Source organism: Python bivittatus, unplaced genomic scaffold (assembly GCF_059951505.1).
Source record: "Python bivittatus isolate LINGU-HERP-01145 unplaced genomic scaffold, Pbiv_v1 ctg000700_np1212, whole genome shotgun sequence".
NCBI lineage: Eukaryota > Metazoa > Chordata > Lepidosauria > Squamata > Pythonidae > Python > Python bivittatus.
In genome coordinates, this window is record NW_028277098.1 from 62,875,900 (window position 1) to 62,890,805 (window position 14,906).

The 14,906-nt window shown below is 40.1% G+C and overlaps 1 protein-coding gene across 1 annotated transcript; it reads right to left on the minus strand.

The window, feature by feature from the left end:
- Window positions 1-242: 242 nt before the first annotated feature.
- Window positions 243-14,198, minus strand: RAB29 (RAB29, member RAS oncogene family). The gene is made up of 5 exons (XM_007422152.3): window positions 13,559-14,198; window positions 7,862-7,933; window positions 5,590-5,771; window positions 2,651-2,772; window positions 243-2,028 (listed from the first exon to the last, which is right to left on the minus strand). The coding sequence occupies exons 1-5, from the start codon at window positions 13,683-13,685 to the stop codon at window positions 1,908-1,910; spliced, it is 624 nt and encodes a 207-aa protein (XP_007422214.1). The 5' UTR covers window positions 13,686-14,198; the 3' UTR covers window positions 243-1,907.
- Window positions 14,199-14,906: the final 708 nt, after the last annotated feature.

Below are 14,906 nucleotides of genomic sequence, written 5' to 3' on the forward strand. Positions count from 1 at the left end.
GTTTTTCTAATACAGTACAAAAGTCAACCATTTTTTAAAAGATTGGAGATAAAGAAGAGATTGCCATTAAGAAGGCTATCTAAATGTAAAGATCTTATTCCCTATCCAGTGCTCATAACTTCCAGTTAGGAGCAGTTACTAAATTTCATCCACTAAATCAGTGTTTTTCAAACTTGGCAACTTTAAGATGTGTGGACTTCAGCTCCCAGAATTCCCCAGCCACACATCTTAAAGTTGTCAAGTTTGAAAAACACTTTTCTAATTCTTGTGGTTCAAAGAGAAGGCCCCTGGAATTGATATAATCTCTCAACAGTATACGCATACACACAGAGAAGCTGACGTAGGAACCCACCCACTATTCAACTTAGACTGTTGCACAGCCCTGGAAAGGAAGCTCTACAAAGCATCCTGTCTTGAAGTACAAGAGGTTTCCAAGTTGTTAGTGCATGAGTTTGCTCTGCTCAGATGGACCACAAAGTGAAGTGCCCATGTATGCACACCACGTAAAGGGAATCTGGTAAAGCCCTTGAAGCAGCCATTGGGAGTCTTCTGGAACAATGGCTGTGTCAACCTTTGCAAAGCACCTATCTGAAAGCTTTCCAAGCCTTGCTGTTTGAAATCCTCTGTAAAGTTAGCACAGCCAAGAGGCAAATGCTGACAGACAATAAAAGATCTACTTGCAATCAGTCCTCCCAATAATTTCTGACACCTTTTTCACCCCCAAAATATTTTACTTTCAACCATTGCACTTCCCTGACTGTTCATTTTAAAAAGGAATATTAAAAATTCAAATACTTCAGTATTTCTGACCATTTTGCAGCATCAGCCTTCCTGAATTATGAGCTGACCAATTTATAAAAACCTAAGTAGCTTTAATTTCATATGTTCACCAAAAACAGAAGGCTACCAGCTAATAATCCTGGTAAAATTGGGTAAATTCCTGCTATTTAAAAAATAAAAAGGCACAGGAAATATTTGAACTCTTGCTTTTTGTCCTGCTGTGCTCTCTATTCTATGTTTTGTTGCTCAGATCACTAAACCAGTAGGTGGTCTTTCAAACAGCCTGCTACGCTGGCTATCTAACCCTATTTAGTTGAATGGCTGAAGGGAAGTAATTCATCAGAATCTGAAAGAGGCAAATTAGATCTTGCAAGAGAAAGGGGTATAAAGACAACAAATATGGCTAGTGCCCTAGTAAGGTGTATCAATGCAAAGAAGTCTATGGCTTTTGCCTCTCTTCACTGCTGGCTCTCTAATAAAATAACTTCAAGAAAGAGCTTAACAATCGCATGTCTGACATAAAAGCAGGGACAAAGAAGGCCACAGTTCATAAAACTTCCCTAAGCTTAGACATGACATTATTGGCAAAAAGGACAAAAGCAGCAACTGGCTTTTCATGGCAAAAAATGGCACTTCAAGAAAAGCCACAATAAGAGGATTCGGCAGCTGCGTCACAAGGCAGTCCAAAGCCTCTTTCCACAAAAGATTCATTAAAAGAAGTCTGTTTTGAATGTGAGCAGAGGAAGACTTATCAGATACGACAGTCAACCACAAGAAGATTCCTTAGGCTAGGCTTTTGGAGTGTTGAAAGGTCCCAATACCCATACTTCCTGCAATGGTATTTTTGATCAAGAGGAGTGGAGATCTTCCTTCAAATGCAGAAGATCCTTCATGGATCCTGAGGAAGCTGAAGGGGAAATGCTGAATGGAATGGAGAAAGCACACACCAGTGGTTCATAAGCAGCCAAGACAGTACTTTCCATTGTCCCTGCCAAACTGAAGGATTGCTTTCTCTTCTGATTTTCTCAACAGTGCAGACAGAGAATTTGCTAGTGCTTTTAAAACTATCATATAGATTTGTCTGAATGGCACTCTAGACCTCTGATCAGATGAAAAAGCAAATGCAGTTAGCAGCAACCCCAGCTGGGCGTGGATCCATCTTTCAAATTGATGTAGTCCCCATGGCCTGAAATAGACATGTCTCTATCACCTGGCAAAGTTGTGGCCATCATCTTTTCAATAAGGACCCTAGGAAGAAAGAAAACTGAATTAGCCACAGAACATGCAGCAATCATTTGACAGCATCTCAAGAAAGAGTAAGTCTCCATTTATTTTTGCAATCTCTCTATTCTGGATCTCTTCTATATAAGAGTGTAATTATGGAAATCTGTACTACCCTGTTTGTACAGCATCTTTTATAACAGAACTACAGGTCAACAAGCATCTAGATGGGTTCGTAACTCTGCAGATGCTCATTGACTAAAGTTGGGATTGCTGAGGATGAACACCAATATGGGCTAAAATCACCCAAAGCAAGTTCTGTGCATTAACACTGATAAGGCTAGGCATATACTGTTGTTTGTTCTGTTGTACAGTTTACTGCCTCTTACTATAAGAGTTTAGACTTCTATAGAGAATCACTGTTACATTCCAAATATAAGCTATTAGCAACAGCAACCATCTCGGTATAAATCAGCCTTGATCTCCGAGGTAGTTCTCATTCCAATTTTAGCTGCAATACCTCCTATTTGTAGAATTTAAATATGCCTGCAGTACTACTTGGTACTACTACTTACTTACTTACCTGTCAGAAAGGAACAATATGCCTCAACTGTTTTTGAGAAACATTTAAACATTCGATTTTCCCTACCTCATTGATTCATTTACATTTTTGTTTTCCTTGACAGATATCTCAGTCCAACCAGTAAAGCCATTCTCTTTGCTGAACCGATCAATTTCTTCTCTAGTCACAGCCCATGGATAAAGATCACTCTGGAAAAGAGTTAAGTAATGCTCAAACTCATTGTGAAAACAATTAAATATTGAGCACAATTTTTTCTCTGCCACTATTGTTATATTGTAACATGGCTGCTTGATTATAAAACACATCTTTAGCTCAACACTGCTGCAGTTTAAACTAGCAAGGTAGGTGGTAGTGTATTCATGTCCATTCTGCAATTAAAGAAAATATACCTCTAGTGGTCTAAACGAAGAATTACATAAACCGATTAATACTTTTAGAGTTCACCATTTCATTTGCGTCATAGGAGCTAATTTCAGACAGTGTTACATTTATTATAACTCAGTATAGGATTTGCCTTGTATTTTTGTCACCAATTGTAATAACTAACTCTGAGAGGGATTCTTCCAGATGCTGGCATTTTTTGTTTCTCCTTATGACCTGTGGCTTGGCTGTTAATATGAGTTATCTGGAATGTGTTTTGCAAATTGCATTGCTGAAATGATAAACGAATTAGCATCAATTTACCAATGATTTGAAGCCATGCATTTCTCCCCAAGCTCCAGTCTTGGGGTTTTAGTGGCATGCTGGAGATTGAACTCAAAAGTGGGTAGGACTTGGACAAAAACTAATTTTAATTTAATTTACATATACATTAAATTACAATAAATATGATTACTCCCCATTGTATTTCATAGTTTCTTCCTTCTGCAAACATTAAAAATCACACTGCAAAAAGAGGGGGAAAAAAAGAAAAAGAAAAAGCGCTTCCATTTATTGACAGACAAGCCTGGATCCAATTCAATATTCTGAAATGGAATTTAAAAGCACATTTTTGAAAATCCTAAAAACCTATGGTGCTTTATGGCAATATCATTTTTAAAAAATGATACTCTTTGGCTCAGCTGAAAATAGGACAGAGAATACTAGGAAGGAAAATTATCTAATTTGTCAAGGACAGAGCAAATTGCTCCAAGAAAATTGAAATCAATGCATTGTAGAGAGATTTAATTTATACACCATGAGTATACAATAGCACTATTATGTGGATTTATCATGTATAGTATACAAAGATCCCAGAATCATATTAAACAACACTATTAACTTATTAAATGACTTCAACTTAGTAATGAAGGAAATGTAACTCTGATATCATTTTTCTTTTAGCTATCATTCTAATAAATAGCTATTGTATTTTAGTTTTGATGAACTTGGATAATCAACTCTCATTAAGCTTGAGTTTTGAAAAATATCCATACATTTGCATAATGCAATCTGCCCCATAGCATTACATTAATTTGACAAGAAAATTAAACTGAGCAGCAGGGAATTTGCAGAAGCGTCAGAATGTTCCTGTGTCCAGGTTTAGCTTAAGGACTCTCAATATACAATGACATCATCAATTCATATAATGCTCAAGATTTAATTCATAGAATTTAGGCTTCCCTGCCTCTGTTGGATTAAAATTTCAAGCTGGAGATGCAGCGTATTTATTAAGGCTATAAACTGAAGATCCCCAATTCAGATCTCCATCCTGACATAAGGTTATTGGGCATGGCACCTTCTCTCAGCCTAAGTTATATTAACTGGCATAGAACGCAGCACCTCACTTCCTGATTGGTATTAGCCAGTTTAATAGAATAACTTCTGCTCTATGGGAACTGACCTGGCTGTTTGTAGGTTTCCAAGCCAATTCGAGGTGCTGGTGAGCACCTATCAAGCCCTTTATCACTCAGGCCCTTATCTTTGGGACAAACTTCATGTAGAATCTGCCTGACTTACATGGTCTAATAGGGGAAGAATACCCATTCTGAAAAAAACAGAGGGCTGGGACTTGGAGATTGATTTTTGCAGCATTAGTCCCCTCCTTCTGGAATAGCTTGCTCTTTAAGGTTCAGTGTGTGCCGATTCTGATGATGTTCCAGATGATAAAACAGTCCTCTTTAAGAGAGCATTTGGACTTGTTTGACAGCAGCTAACAATATAACTTTTAACATTTTGACAGGATGTAGCTAGTAGGTGCTATGCTTTGCCTAACCTTATAATGTATTTCCTGTAAATAAAATTCCTTCCGTTAGTTATAATATCTGTCTCACTAACCCTTGCTCAGTTAGATTCCAACTTAGGAATGCTCACACACAAAATACTTGAACTTCCTACAAAACCCAGATCTGAGATGAGATCCAGAAGTTCAGGAAAGCATGCTGCCATACAGCATGGTGGATGGTTCATCAGCAGGACTCCCAACTTGTCCCTACAACCAATTGCACATATAGGCAATCCTAACACACTGCCTGGTCACAATCAAAGCTTCTCAGAAGATAATTTCTACCTTACTTCTCCTGCCCTGAAATCACAGCTTGTGCAGGAGGGCATCCCTCTGATAGGATGACATCTCTATTCTTGCCCAATACATGAAACAATTTAATGCCAAGTCTTCCAGCAATTCAGCATCATGGACCCAGGACTGCTTTGCATGAGAATTTATCTATGTGGTCACTAAGAGTTGACGCTGACTTGATGACACTGATTAATCATCCACAACTTTTACACTACTCCTTTAGTCTTAGGTCTAACATCACAGGTAGTTGCTTTTTTACTGAAATCCTTTTCTGATGGAATCCCTTGCCTGACCCATCCATTCCCAGAGATCCACCATGCTCCTTTTTTCCCTGAGCAGCAAAAACAAATACACCAAAAGCATGGTAACCTGCCATGGTAACCATGGCAATGTATACATCCATTTGTATGCCATCTCTTTGAAAAATTCTATGGTGAAGAAACAATGCATATCTATAGTCACTTATAGCAATAGGAAGACAAGTTCTAGTAAGTCAGTATTCACTTACCTTATTAGCCAATAACAGACAAGGGACAAGGCTTCCATCTTGCAGCTTCACCTTGCTGTCCAAATCTTGTTTCCATTTCTGGCAGCTAGTGAATGTGCTGAAGCTGGTGACATCAAACATGATGACACAAGCTGATGCCTCCTTGTAATACAGTCGAGTCATAGATGTGAAACGTTCCTGACCTGTAAGTTAAATGAGAAACAGTATTAAATCATTATCTTAAAGCAAATATTTTCAGATTCAACTGTAACAGGATTTTATCTTTAGTGTTTCATATTAAACTTTTCTCAATCAAGCCAATATGATCAGAAATAATCCAAAGTAAAATGGAGGCTTTCCACACCATTAAACTTGCTCCTGTTTGCTGGCTCATAATACAAATGTGCTAAATAAATATTATGTCTACCAGGCTGGAGAAATGGTAGATTAGGGTCTACTGAAAAATCATTGGGTCGCATTTAGTATATAGGAAGGTTGTGACTTCCCACTATTGGGCAAGAGCACTGACTCCAAATTTTCTCTCCCAAAAACAAAAATCAAAACCAGTTCCTAGGCTAAGCATATGTTTCAAGACACACATTGCGCTGCTTTAATGTTAAGTATATGTCTGTCTCACTGGATCATGAAGCAGAGAGGCCCACTTTGAGTCTCCAAGGCCACAGGTAGTCTGTAGAAGTCTTGAGCAGGCCTCTCACAGACCTACAAAACTTGTCCAAAGGTAGAGACTCCCAAATCAAGCTTGACACCTGACAACTACATGTGTGTCCATGAATTCTTCACACCAGCAGTGCAGAAGTGGCTTGCTTTTGCTTTCTTCCAAAATATTTTTTTCAACTTTGCAATTTATCTATAGCTCTGGAATTTCCTGGTGGTCTCCCATCTAAGTATCAACAAGCTTTGATCCTGCTTACCTTTTTGAAACAGCCACATTGCTCTAGCTACTTCCACCTGCTCTAGGCCCAAAAGCCATTACTTGATCATCTTTTTTAATGCCAGAAAAGGGAGGAAATTATAATTGTCAGTAAAATAATTATATTAAATATATTGTGAAGTAATGTAGACCTGGTCTTGGGAATGGGGAATGAGAACCCTTAAAGGGGACTTTCAGAAAAGATTACTCCATCCTGATAAAAAGGAAAGTGTGAGAAAGAAACTCAAATAACCCTGCCTTGATTTAGTTTGGTATCAGGTGGGACAGAGAAAAACTCTGACAGGCTTTCAAGATTCTGTTATTTTCACCCTACAACAATAAAGAGCATTCCTGGTATCCCTGCTGTGTCTGTTTCTTGACTTGGCCTATCTCAAGAGGCTGACACACATTTAACTTTAAGTAAGCATATATGAAAATAAGATGAAATCAAAATTAGCTCTGGTCCTCATCCCAACTACTGCTTTTTAGTATTGTCCCTGCTCTTGAAAGCCACTTTGGGGTAGTGGTTAAGGCACCAGGCTAAAAACTGGGAGACGAGTTCTACTCCCGCCTTAGGCACAAAGCCACCTTGGGCCAGTCACTTTCTGTCAGCCCTAGGAAGGAGACAATGGCAAACCACTTCTGAAAACCTTGCCAAGAAAACCATAGGGACCAGCCCAGGCAGTCGCCAGGAGTCAAGATTGACTCAAAGGTGCAGGCGTACATGTGCGTACACACACATGCTGCCTCTTGACATATCACTCAAAGTACTGTATACCAAATGAAAATGAAACACAAGCAGATGTTATAAGGATCTCATAAAAAGAGAAAATAGATATGATAAGCCTGAAAGCTGCCTTAAAGGAAGATAACTTTCTCAAGCTTTTTCATGGTGTTCCAAGAACTATCGCTTCTGAATTGACACAGCAAATTATGCAAACTATATTACAAGGAGGCAAAGCTATGTAAATACTTTCAATCTGAGTTCGACTCCTAACGTACACCTTTTGTGGCATCAACAACAGATAATAGTCCGTCACTGCTTTCTTTCAAGGTGTTTTTTTGGGCAGTGGGGGATTTGACCTCCCAAGCTAGACTACAGCCCACACAGTTCTCCCATCCAAATGCTAGCCAGACCTAAGCCTACTTAGCTTCGTAGCAGACAAAGTTGGTCAGGTGCTGCCACCTACTGAGACCACAAAAGAGGTACAAGACATAAACATGTTAGTGAAATATTATGTGATTTGAGATTTCTTCCCCTATAGTGTAGCTTAACTGTTAGGTTGATTAACAAGTAAGGTAAGTACAATTACTCTGGAAAAGGCCAAGAAGCAAAAAAGCAGGTAACTTTTTGAAACTCACCAGCAATGTCCCATAGCTGCAGCCTCACTGTTTCAGACTCTGACCATTGCACCACCTTCAGAGCAAAATCCACTAAAAACACACACAGAAAATGAGAGAGGATAAAGCAAACACCAGTTATTGCTAAACAATATAGTACTTGCTTTCATACTGTGTATCAGTCCTGATTACCCACTGTGTACAGATGCTATACAATACATTGCCTATTGCACAAGCCACAGAACTTTTGACTTCATGGGGAAAAAAATTATTAATCACACTGAAGAACAGGGGAAACAAACAGCCCCTAACTGTATTTCTTCCCCACACACAGAGCTTTAGACTATATGGGGACTAGTTACCTGTGAGCTACAATGATTTGACAACCATTTGATTCCCCAAATGGCTGGGGTATATTAAGCAGTTGTAACTCAAGGGATGTGTACACCATATAGAAATGTTTGAATTACATATGCATTATGATCTCTACCATTACTGATTTTAAATGGAATAAATTTAAGTATGACCACAATTGTTGGCAGCAGCACATATTCCTGGTTTATTTTGAGGTAAAATCTGCACATGTTTCTCAAGACAACTTCTTAGGCATTGCAACATTCTTCCTCCATCAGTACACAATAAGTGCATCAGCACAAACGTATCTGCTTTAAGCACCATTGTTTCTATTAGTTATTGAATATGTCTTCTACTTTTAAGTGTTCACCCTTGAATCTCTCTGGAAAAACTTAGAAGAGCAACTGTCCCCAAAACTGACTCATTATGTCCACTGTCATGACTATCAACATATAGGACAACCAGTAAATCTTAGAAATATTCTACTACAGAAGCAGAGTTTTGTTCAGAAGTGTGCCACCTATGTACTCCAACTAGGTAGTGAAGGGTAGATGAGAAGGAGGGAAGGAAGGAAGGGAGGGAGGGAGAGAGGGAGGGAGGGAGGGATTGAGCAAGCTGAGTGAATGTTCCTGGGGCACATCTATACTGTTTTCCCAAAGTGTGCTGAAAGTTTATAAACTTTCTTTTTCTTTCTCTTTCTTTCTCTCTTTCTCTCTTTCTCTTTCTTTCTCTCTCTCTCTCTCTCTCCTGCCTTCCTGCCTTCCTTCTTTCTTTCATTTATATAAATACCCATTTCACTTTTACGAAGTAGATTAGACAGATGACCAAACAGATGACCAGATGAGCTATTTTTACTTTATTGTAAAGCTACAATAACAGAATCTTGCAAGTCTGACAGTACATCTCTCCCCCCCTCCCCACCCGTCTCCTTTACAGCCCAAGAAACTAGGGAGCTCTCTTCTGAGCTTCTTGCCCCATCCACATTCCTGCTGAAGGGTCAGCTGCCTTTTATCTGACCGTTCCCTTGGTTGCATTTCTTTGCCCTGTCTCCCAAGGTCATTCCCACATACCATTACAGCGGCGTACAATAAAATAAAATACATAAAATACACAATATAAAAAATAAAGATAAAACACACAGCAGCCAGGGATCCTCCAACCAATTGTCCCCAGAGCCAGGAGACGAGCTCTATCACATGCCCAGGGTCGGACCCAAACCAGGTTTTCAAGGCCTTACGGAGGGCCAACAGGGAGGGGGCCAATCTAATCTCAAGGGGATGATGTTCCAAAGGGCAGGCACCACAGTAGAAAAGGCTCTTCTTCTGGGCCCCACCAGCCGACACGCCTTAGCCAACAGTACCCAAACCATGCTCCTCCTGCAAGTATACGCTTTATTATTGTGAGCCAACAATAATTGGAAGGTAAAGGGTATGTGGATGTGGGTACACAGTTAATTCCTTGATACTAAGTAGCAGGGCTGATCTTAATATAAATGTAAAGAATTATTTTAACGTGGATCATACCTCTCTGCTATCCTTATCTACCCATAAATGGTATGTGGGAATGACCTTGGGAGACAGGATGAAAACCCACAGCCTGAGCAATGGTCTAATAAGAGGCATCTCAGTCCACAGGTGGGGGAAAAGCACGGGAAGCATTTCAGAAGGGACCCTCCCTAGTTTTCCAGAGATTAAAAAGAGAGGAGGGGAGAAATACTTTCGGTCCTGCAAGATTGATGTCAGCCTTGCGAGGTAGTCCAGACAGGAAGCATGCCCAGATGAACTAATTCTATTTTATTGTAAAGTTACCTTAACAGAATCTCACAGAGTTTTGCAGGCATAGGGAAGGGATATTCTGGCAACTGTTGTTGTTTTTAACTTTGGTTGCTTTTTTACTGGCTTTATTCTGTTTTAACTGTGAGCTGCCCAGAGTCATGTATATGAGATGTGCGGCCCACCAATTTACTAACTCAATCAGTGCACTGGAACTCCTAAGACTCTTCACGGCAACTATTTTGTGAATGGACCAGTTTCCATTTTGCAAGAGCGCCTGCAACATGTTCTCAGAATTCCAAATCCAATCACAAACCCAAGTCCACCTGAGTCACAAATTACTGTGATCTTTTCCCTCTCACAGATTAAAACAAACATAACATTTCACTGCAGGATGTATACTTTTAGGATCTGTACCAACATCCTGCATTTTTCCCCACAGTGCAGGGGAAACAAAACTAAACTGGACAATGATTATAATCTAAATCCAATGTTTCAAATTCCAGGCAGACTGGAAACCGCCCCCCCAACAACCTGCAAAGCATCTCCATTTTAACTGATCAATATCTATTTCAGGAATGGAACTGGGCCCTTTATTTATCATGTCTTCAGTGAAACTCTCTTTTACTGACCTCTGACAAGGGGATAATAATTCCCCTTGTACAGCAATCCTGTTACACACAGAGAGGATTTAACCCAGACCTCTTCAGTTTTTTAAGCATTTAGAATCAGAATGGTGATAAAGGATTCCATACAAAGTTAAAGCAATTACTAGCTGGCAGCCACATTAACTTTAATTAAAAGCAGTTGCAAGTTCCTCAGATAAACATGACTGTGATACAGTATTCCGTAATGGCACTAGATCAGATGATAGGCGAATACTCTAGCTAATCTGGCATTACAATTCCTGCTGAATCACTTACAGAGCAATCCTATATCACTTTTGACAAAGTGACTCAGGAGATTTAAAAAGCTCTCTATTTGGGCTAAGACAAAGAGTTACAAGGGAAAGCGGGGGGAGGGGAACCAGAATATAAATGTATGTATTTAGCTAACCTTCAAATCAGTGTTGACTCCTGGTGATTGCCTGAACAGTCCAGAACAGCTGAGAAGCAAATGATGTGATCTTGGATATGTATCATACAATGTGTTGATGTATTGTGGTGATGTATTGTCCCTGCAGTTTTCTTGGCATGATTTCAGAAGCAGTTTGCCATTTGTTTCTTCAGTGACGACAGCAGTCACTGGCCCAAGGTCACCCAGCTGGCTGTGTGCCTAAGGTGGGACCAGAACTCACCGTCTCTAGCCTGGTGCCGTAACCACAGAAAAGCTTGTCAGCAGTGTGCTGACAGTGTATGCTTACAGTGTATGCTTACAGTGTGCACCATTAATATGGAACTGGGGTGGGTGTTAAAACTTTCTTCAGGGCAGAGACTTTACTTTGCCTTTTGGGGCTATGCCAAGAACACACTCCATCTGTGTACTGACCAGCATATTGGTCTGGTCAAAAACTAAATTTGATTTCATTTGCATCTACATTATTATAATACTCAGCTCCATTAAAAACTAATACTCAGCCACATTAAAAATTCTAATTTGGTAGTGACTTTCAGAAATCTCACAACTAACCCCAGGTTGTGCATCTCTGGTAAAAATCATCAGATATTCTGGGCAGTTAATCTCACACAAATCACTGGATATTGATAATGCCTAAATAACGAGCTTAAAAAAATAGTTAATGCCTTGTTTCATTCAGTATGTGCACACATAGTCAAATGTCCTACATAGATATTTAGCATCAAGGGGTAATTTATTTGTATTATTATTTCCATTCATTATCTGTAGAATAAAATAAGTAGAATAATTTATCTTAAAAGAGACTATTCTAATACAAATATTTATATCAGTGCATGTTAAAAAAAAAAAAAAGTTTGCAGCCTACTCAATTCTCCTCACGCTAGGATTTATGCTGGACTAGATGGAACTGACAAGTAAGAGTACATACTTAGATCATACATTGAAATTCTATATATGTAATAGATATTCTGCCTTGAATTATCAATTTTAAGAAAAGACTAATTCAGATTAATCAGAAAAGAAAAGAAATGAGCCAGTTTAGTCTAGTGGTTAAGACAGAAGACTAGAAAGCAGGAGACTGTGAGTTCTAGTCCTGCCTTAGGCATGAAAGGCGGCTGGGTGACTTTGGACCAGTCACTCTCTCTCAGCCCAATTCACCTCACAGGGTTTTTGTGGGGAAAATAGGAGGCGGAAGGAGTATTAGGTATGTTTGCTGCCTTGAGTTATTTATAAAAATAGTAAAGGCAGGATAAAAAAAATTAAAAATAGCAGAGCAGACAGCCCATCTTAATGTGAGGGACTGAAAGTTGGGGTTGCTGTCTGTGTTTGGGAAAAGTAGCTGCAACCAGACAGAAACGCTTCTCACCCCTATTCCCTCATGCATTCATTCAGTAACTCAAATCTTATTCACAAGCATCCAAGCCGGCATTCCAGCTGCCTGTGATAATAGAGCCACACCCTGGCATTTTCAAGGACATGTTGACATCCAGAAGCAGCCTTACTTCACCCAGGCTCTTAACTTAAAAAAGCAAATGCTAAGACAGAGCAGGGAAGATGTGTGTAGGAGGAAATGTGATAAGCAAACAGCATATAGATGGGGAAGTGGAGGCAATGCCTGAAGATTGGCAGCTATTACAAGCAGGCAAGAGGACTATCATTCAACTGCCAGGACCACAAGGTACAATGAGCAGCATATCCTGGTTTCAGTCCTGCCTGGAGCTTGGAGCTTTGCTGGGAACTCAGTAGCAACTAGAAGAACCACCACACTGAAGCAACACCTCATCCCAACTAGAGTAAGAATGTCTGGAAAAAGGCAAAGGTTGCATGCCGCTTTACAGACTTTAATACTTAGTTCAAGCAAAAGTCTATAAGGACTGAGTAGTAAAGACATATTTACGTGGCAACATCACTTTGTAAGCCCTAGACGGGTGGAGAGCAATAGTCTGTTGTTGGGGAAGGTGTGTGCTGCAATAAAGCATTTTGTATAGATTTGCTACACTGTGGTGCGTCCAGTCCTTGAAAAACAAAGAACCCTCATACTTAACATAGAAAAATCAATGTTTGGTATAGTTTTTTTTATGGCAACAAAACACTACACAATCAGAGCTTATGAAGCAGACTAATTATTTAACAACTGACCACTAAAAGTAAGTATGATCACATTTTACTATGATACTTCAAGCAGCATAGTAGTTTCCAAAGTGAGGAAAAATAGGGTTTCATTTCAACAAAGGATGGAAATGCCAGAAGAGACAAAGAGGAACTAAGTAGTACAACATTCAGATAAACAGGAATTACAGAAATAAGGCAATTATCTTTAGTGGTAACTTTACTTGCAGAAACGTTTCAGTGCAAGCCTTTTCATCAGTCAAATCTTTGCAATCAAGGAAGAATTGAGTGCACAAGAAGAACTCTGTACAGTAGAGCCCTTCCTTTCCCTGCTGCCCCCACCCCAAATATTCTTAGATGTTTCTGTAATTTTCTTGAGTCCTGCAGAAAAATCCAAAAGACTCACCTCCTACTGTAGACTTGTAGTGCTTGTTGAAGTTGTCATTAGCATATCGCTGGACCAATGATGTCTTCCCAACTGTGGCATCACCAATAATTAAGACTTTGAACATGTGGTCGTGATGGCCCACCATGACTGAACACCAAACCCAATTAAAGGAAGCGTGTGCTACCGCCTCCTGCCTTTCCTGAGTGGACAACCACGTGAAGGAGGGGGAAAAAAGCACACTTCGTGTTACCTAGAGGGAAAAACCCTGTACGTTCAATCGTAGTTTCTGTAATACCGGAACTCAGAAAAGAGTCACTTCCTGGTTTTCTGTCTGCAAGGATCACCTCTTTCCGAGCCAGCACACCCCTAATTTAGGGGCCAGGGGACCAAACATGCCACTCCCAGAAGTGTTTTTTCAGTCATGTGCACAGTTACGATGCTGCGACAGGAACTCGGAAGAAGACTCGCCCGCCCTATCTCGCTTTCTTAGAAAGACCCAAGGAAGGGCTCCCCACTCGATGGAGCAGCAAAGCGAGAGAATCGAGCGCGTTTACCGGGAAGGCAGGCAAAGCTTAAAGCGGAGTCTCTCGCGCGCTTCCTTCGCCCGCCCTGCTTCCGACCCCGGCCGCCAGCCCTTTTCCGCATTCGCCTGGCTGTCATGTGAGAGGGCCAGGCGGCAACTCTGCCCCTTTAAACCCCAAAACTACATCACCCGGCATGCATTTGTGAAGCGCGTCTTGATTTCTTGGGAAATGTAGTGTTTTAATCTACTCCGGCAGACGCTTCAGTAAGAGGGGCGTGTTGGTTGTTAACAATTTAAAATCACGCCTTGCAGCGTTTTTCCACAGATAAAAATAGGCAGCCCTGTTAGGAAAATTCTTTGTTGAAGGATATGCTCTTTTTTTATTCCTTCTGCAAAATGAGCGTGACCCGCGTGCTGTCTGTGCCTTTCTTGCCATATGGATTGGATAAACATGGGAGTAAAGAATAGCGAATTGAATATGGATTTAAATGGAAAAAACTTGGTTTCCATGTCACTACTTGGGGATGGGTGGGGCATATAAAATGTATATGTGCCTAAGATACATAGGCATCACCTTTCATGTTAGCAACGTTATACATAGGGCACAAAAGGACTATAGTACGTAAAACTCCTTCCTTACAAAAGGAAATCGTATGTAAAATTAAAGGCACGAAATAAAGAAATCTAACGTTGGTGTACATTAAGGTTACTAGATATCTGATCAGGCAAAGGAGAACCCAGCCAACTGAAAAGGAGGAAAAATGGGAAAGGAGGGCACACTCTAACTTTCTTGACATCCGCGACAAAAATTACAGTGAAAAACTGCAAACAAACAAACAAAAA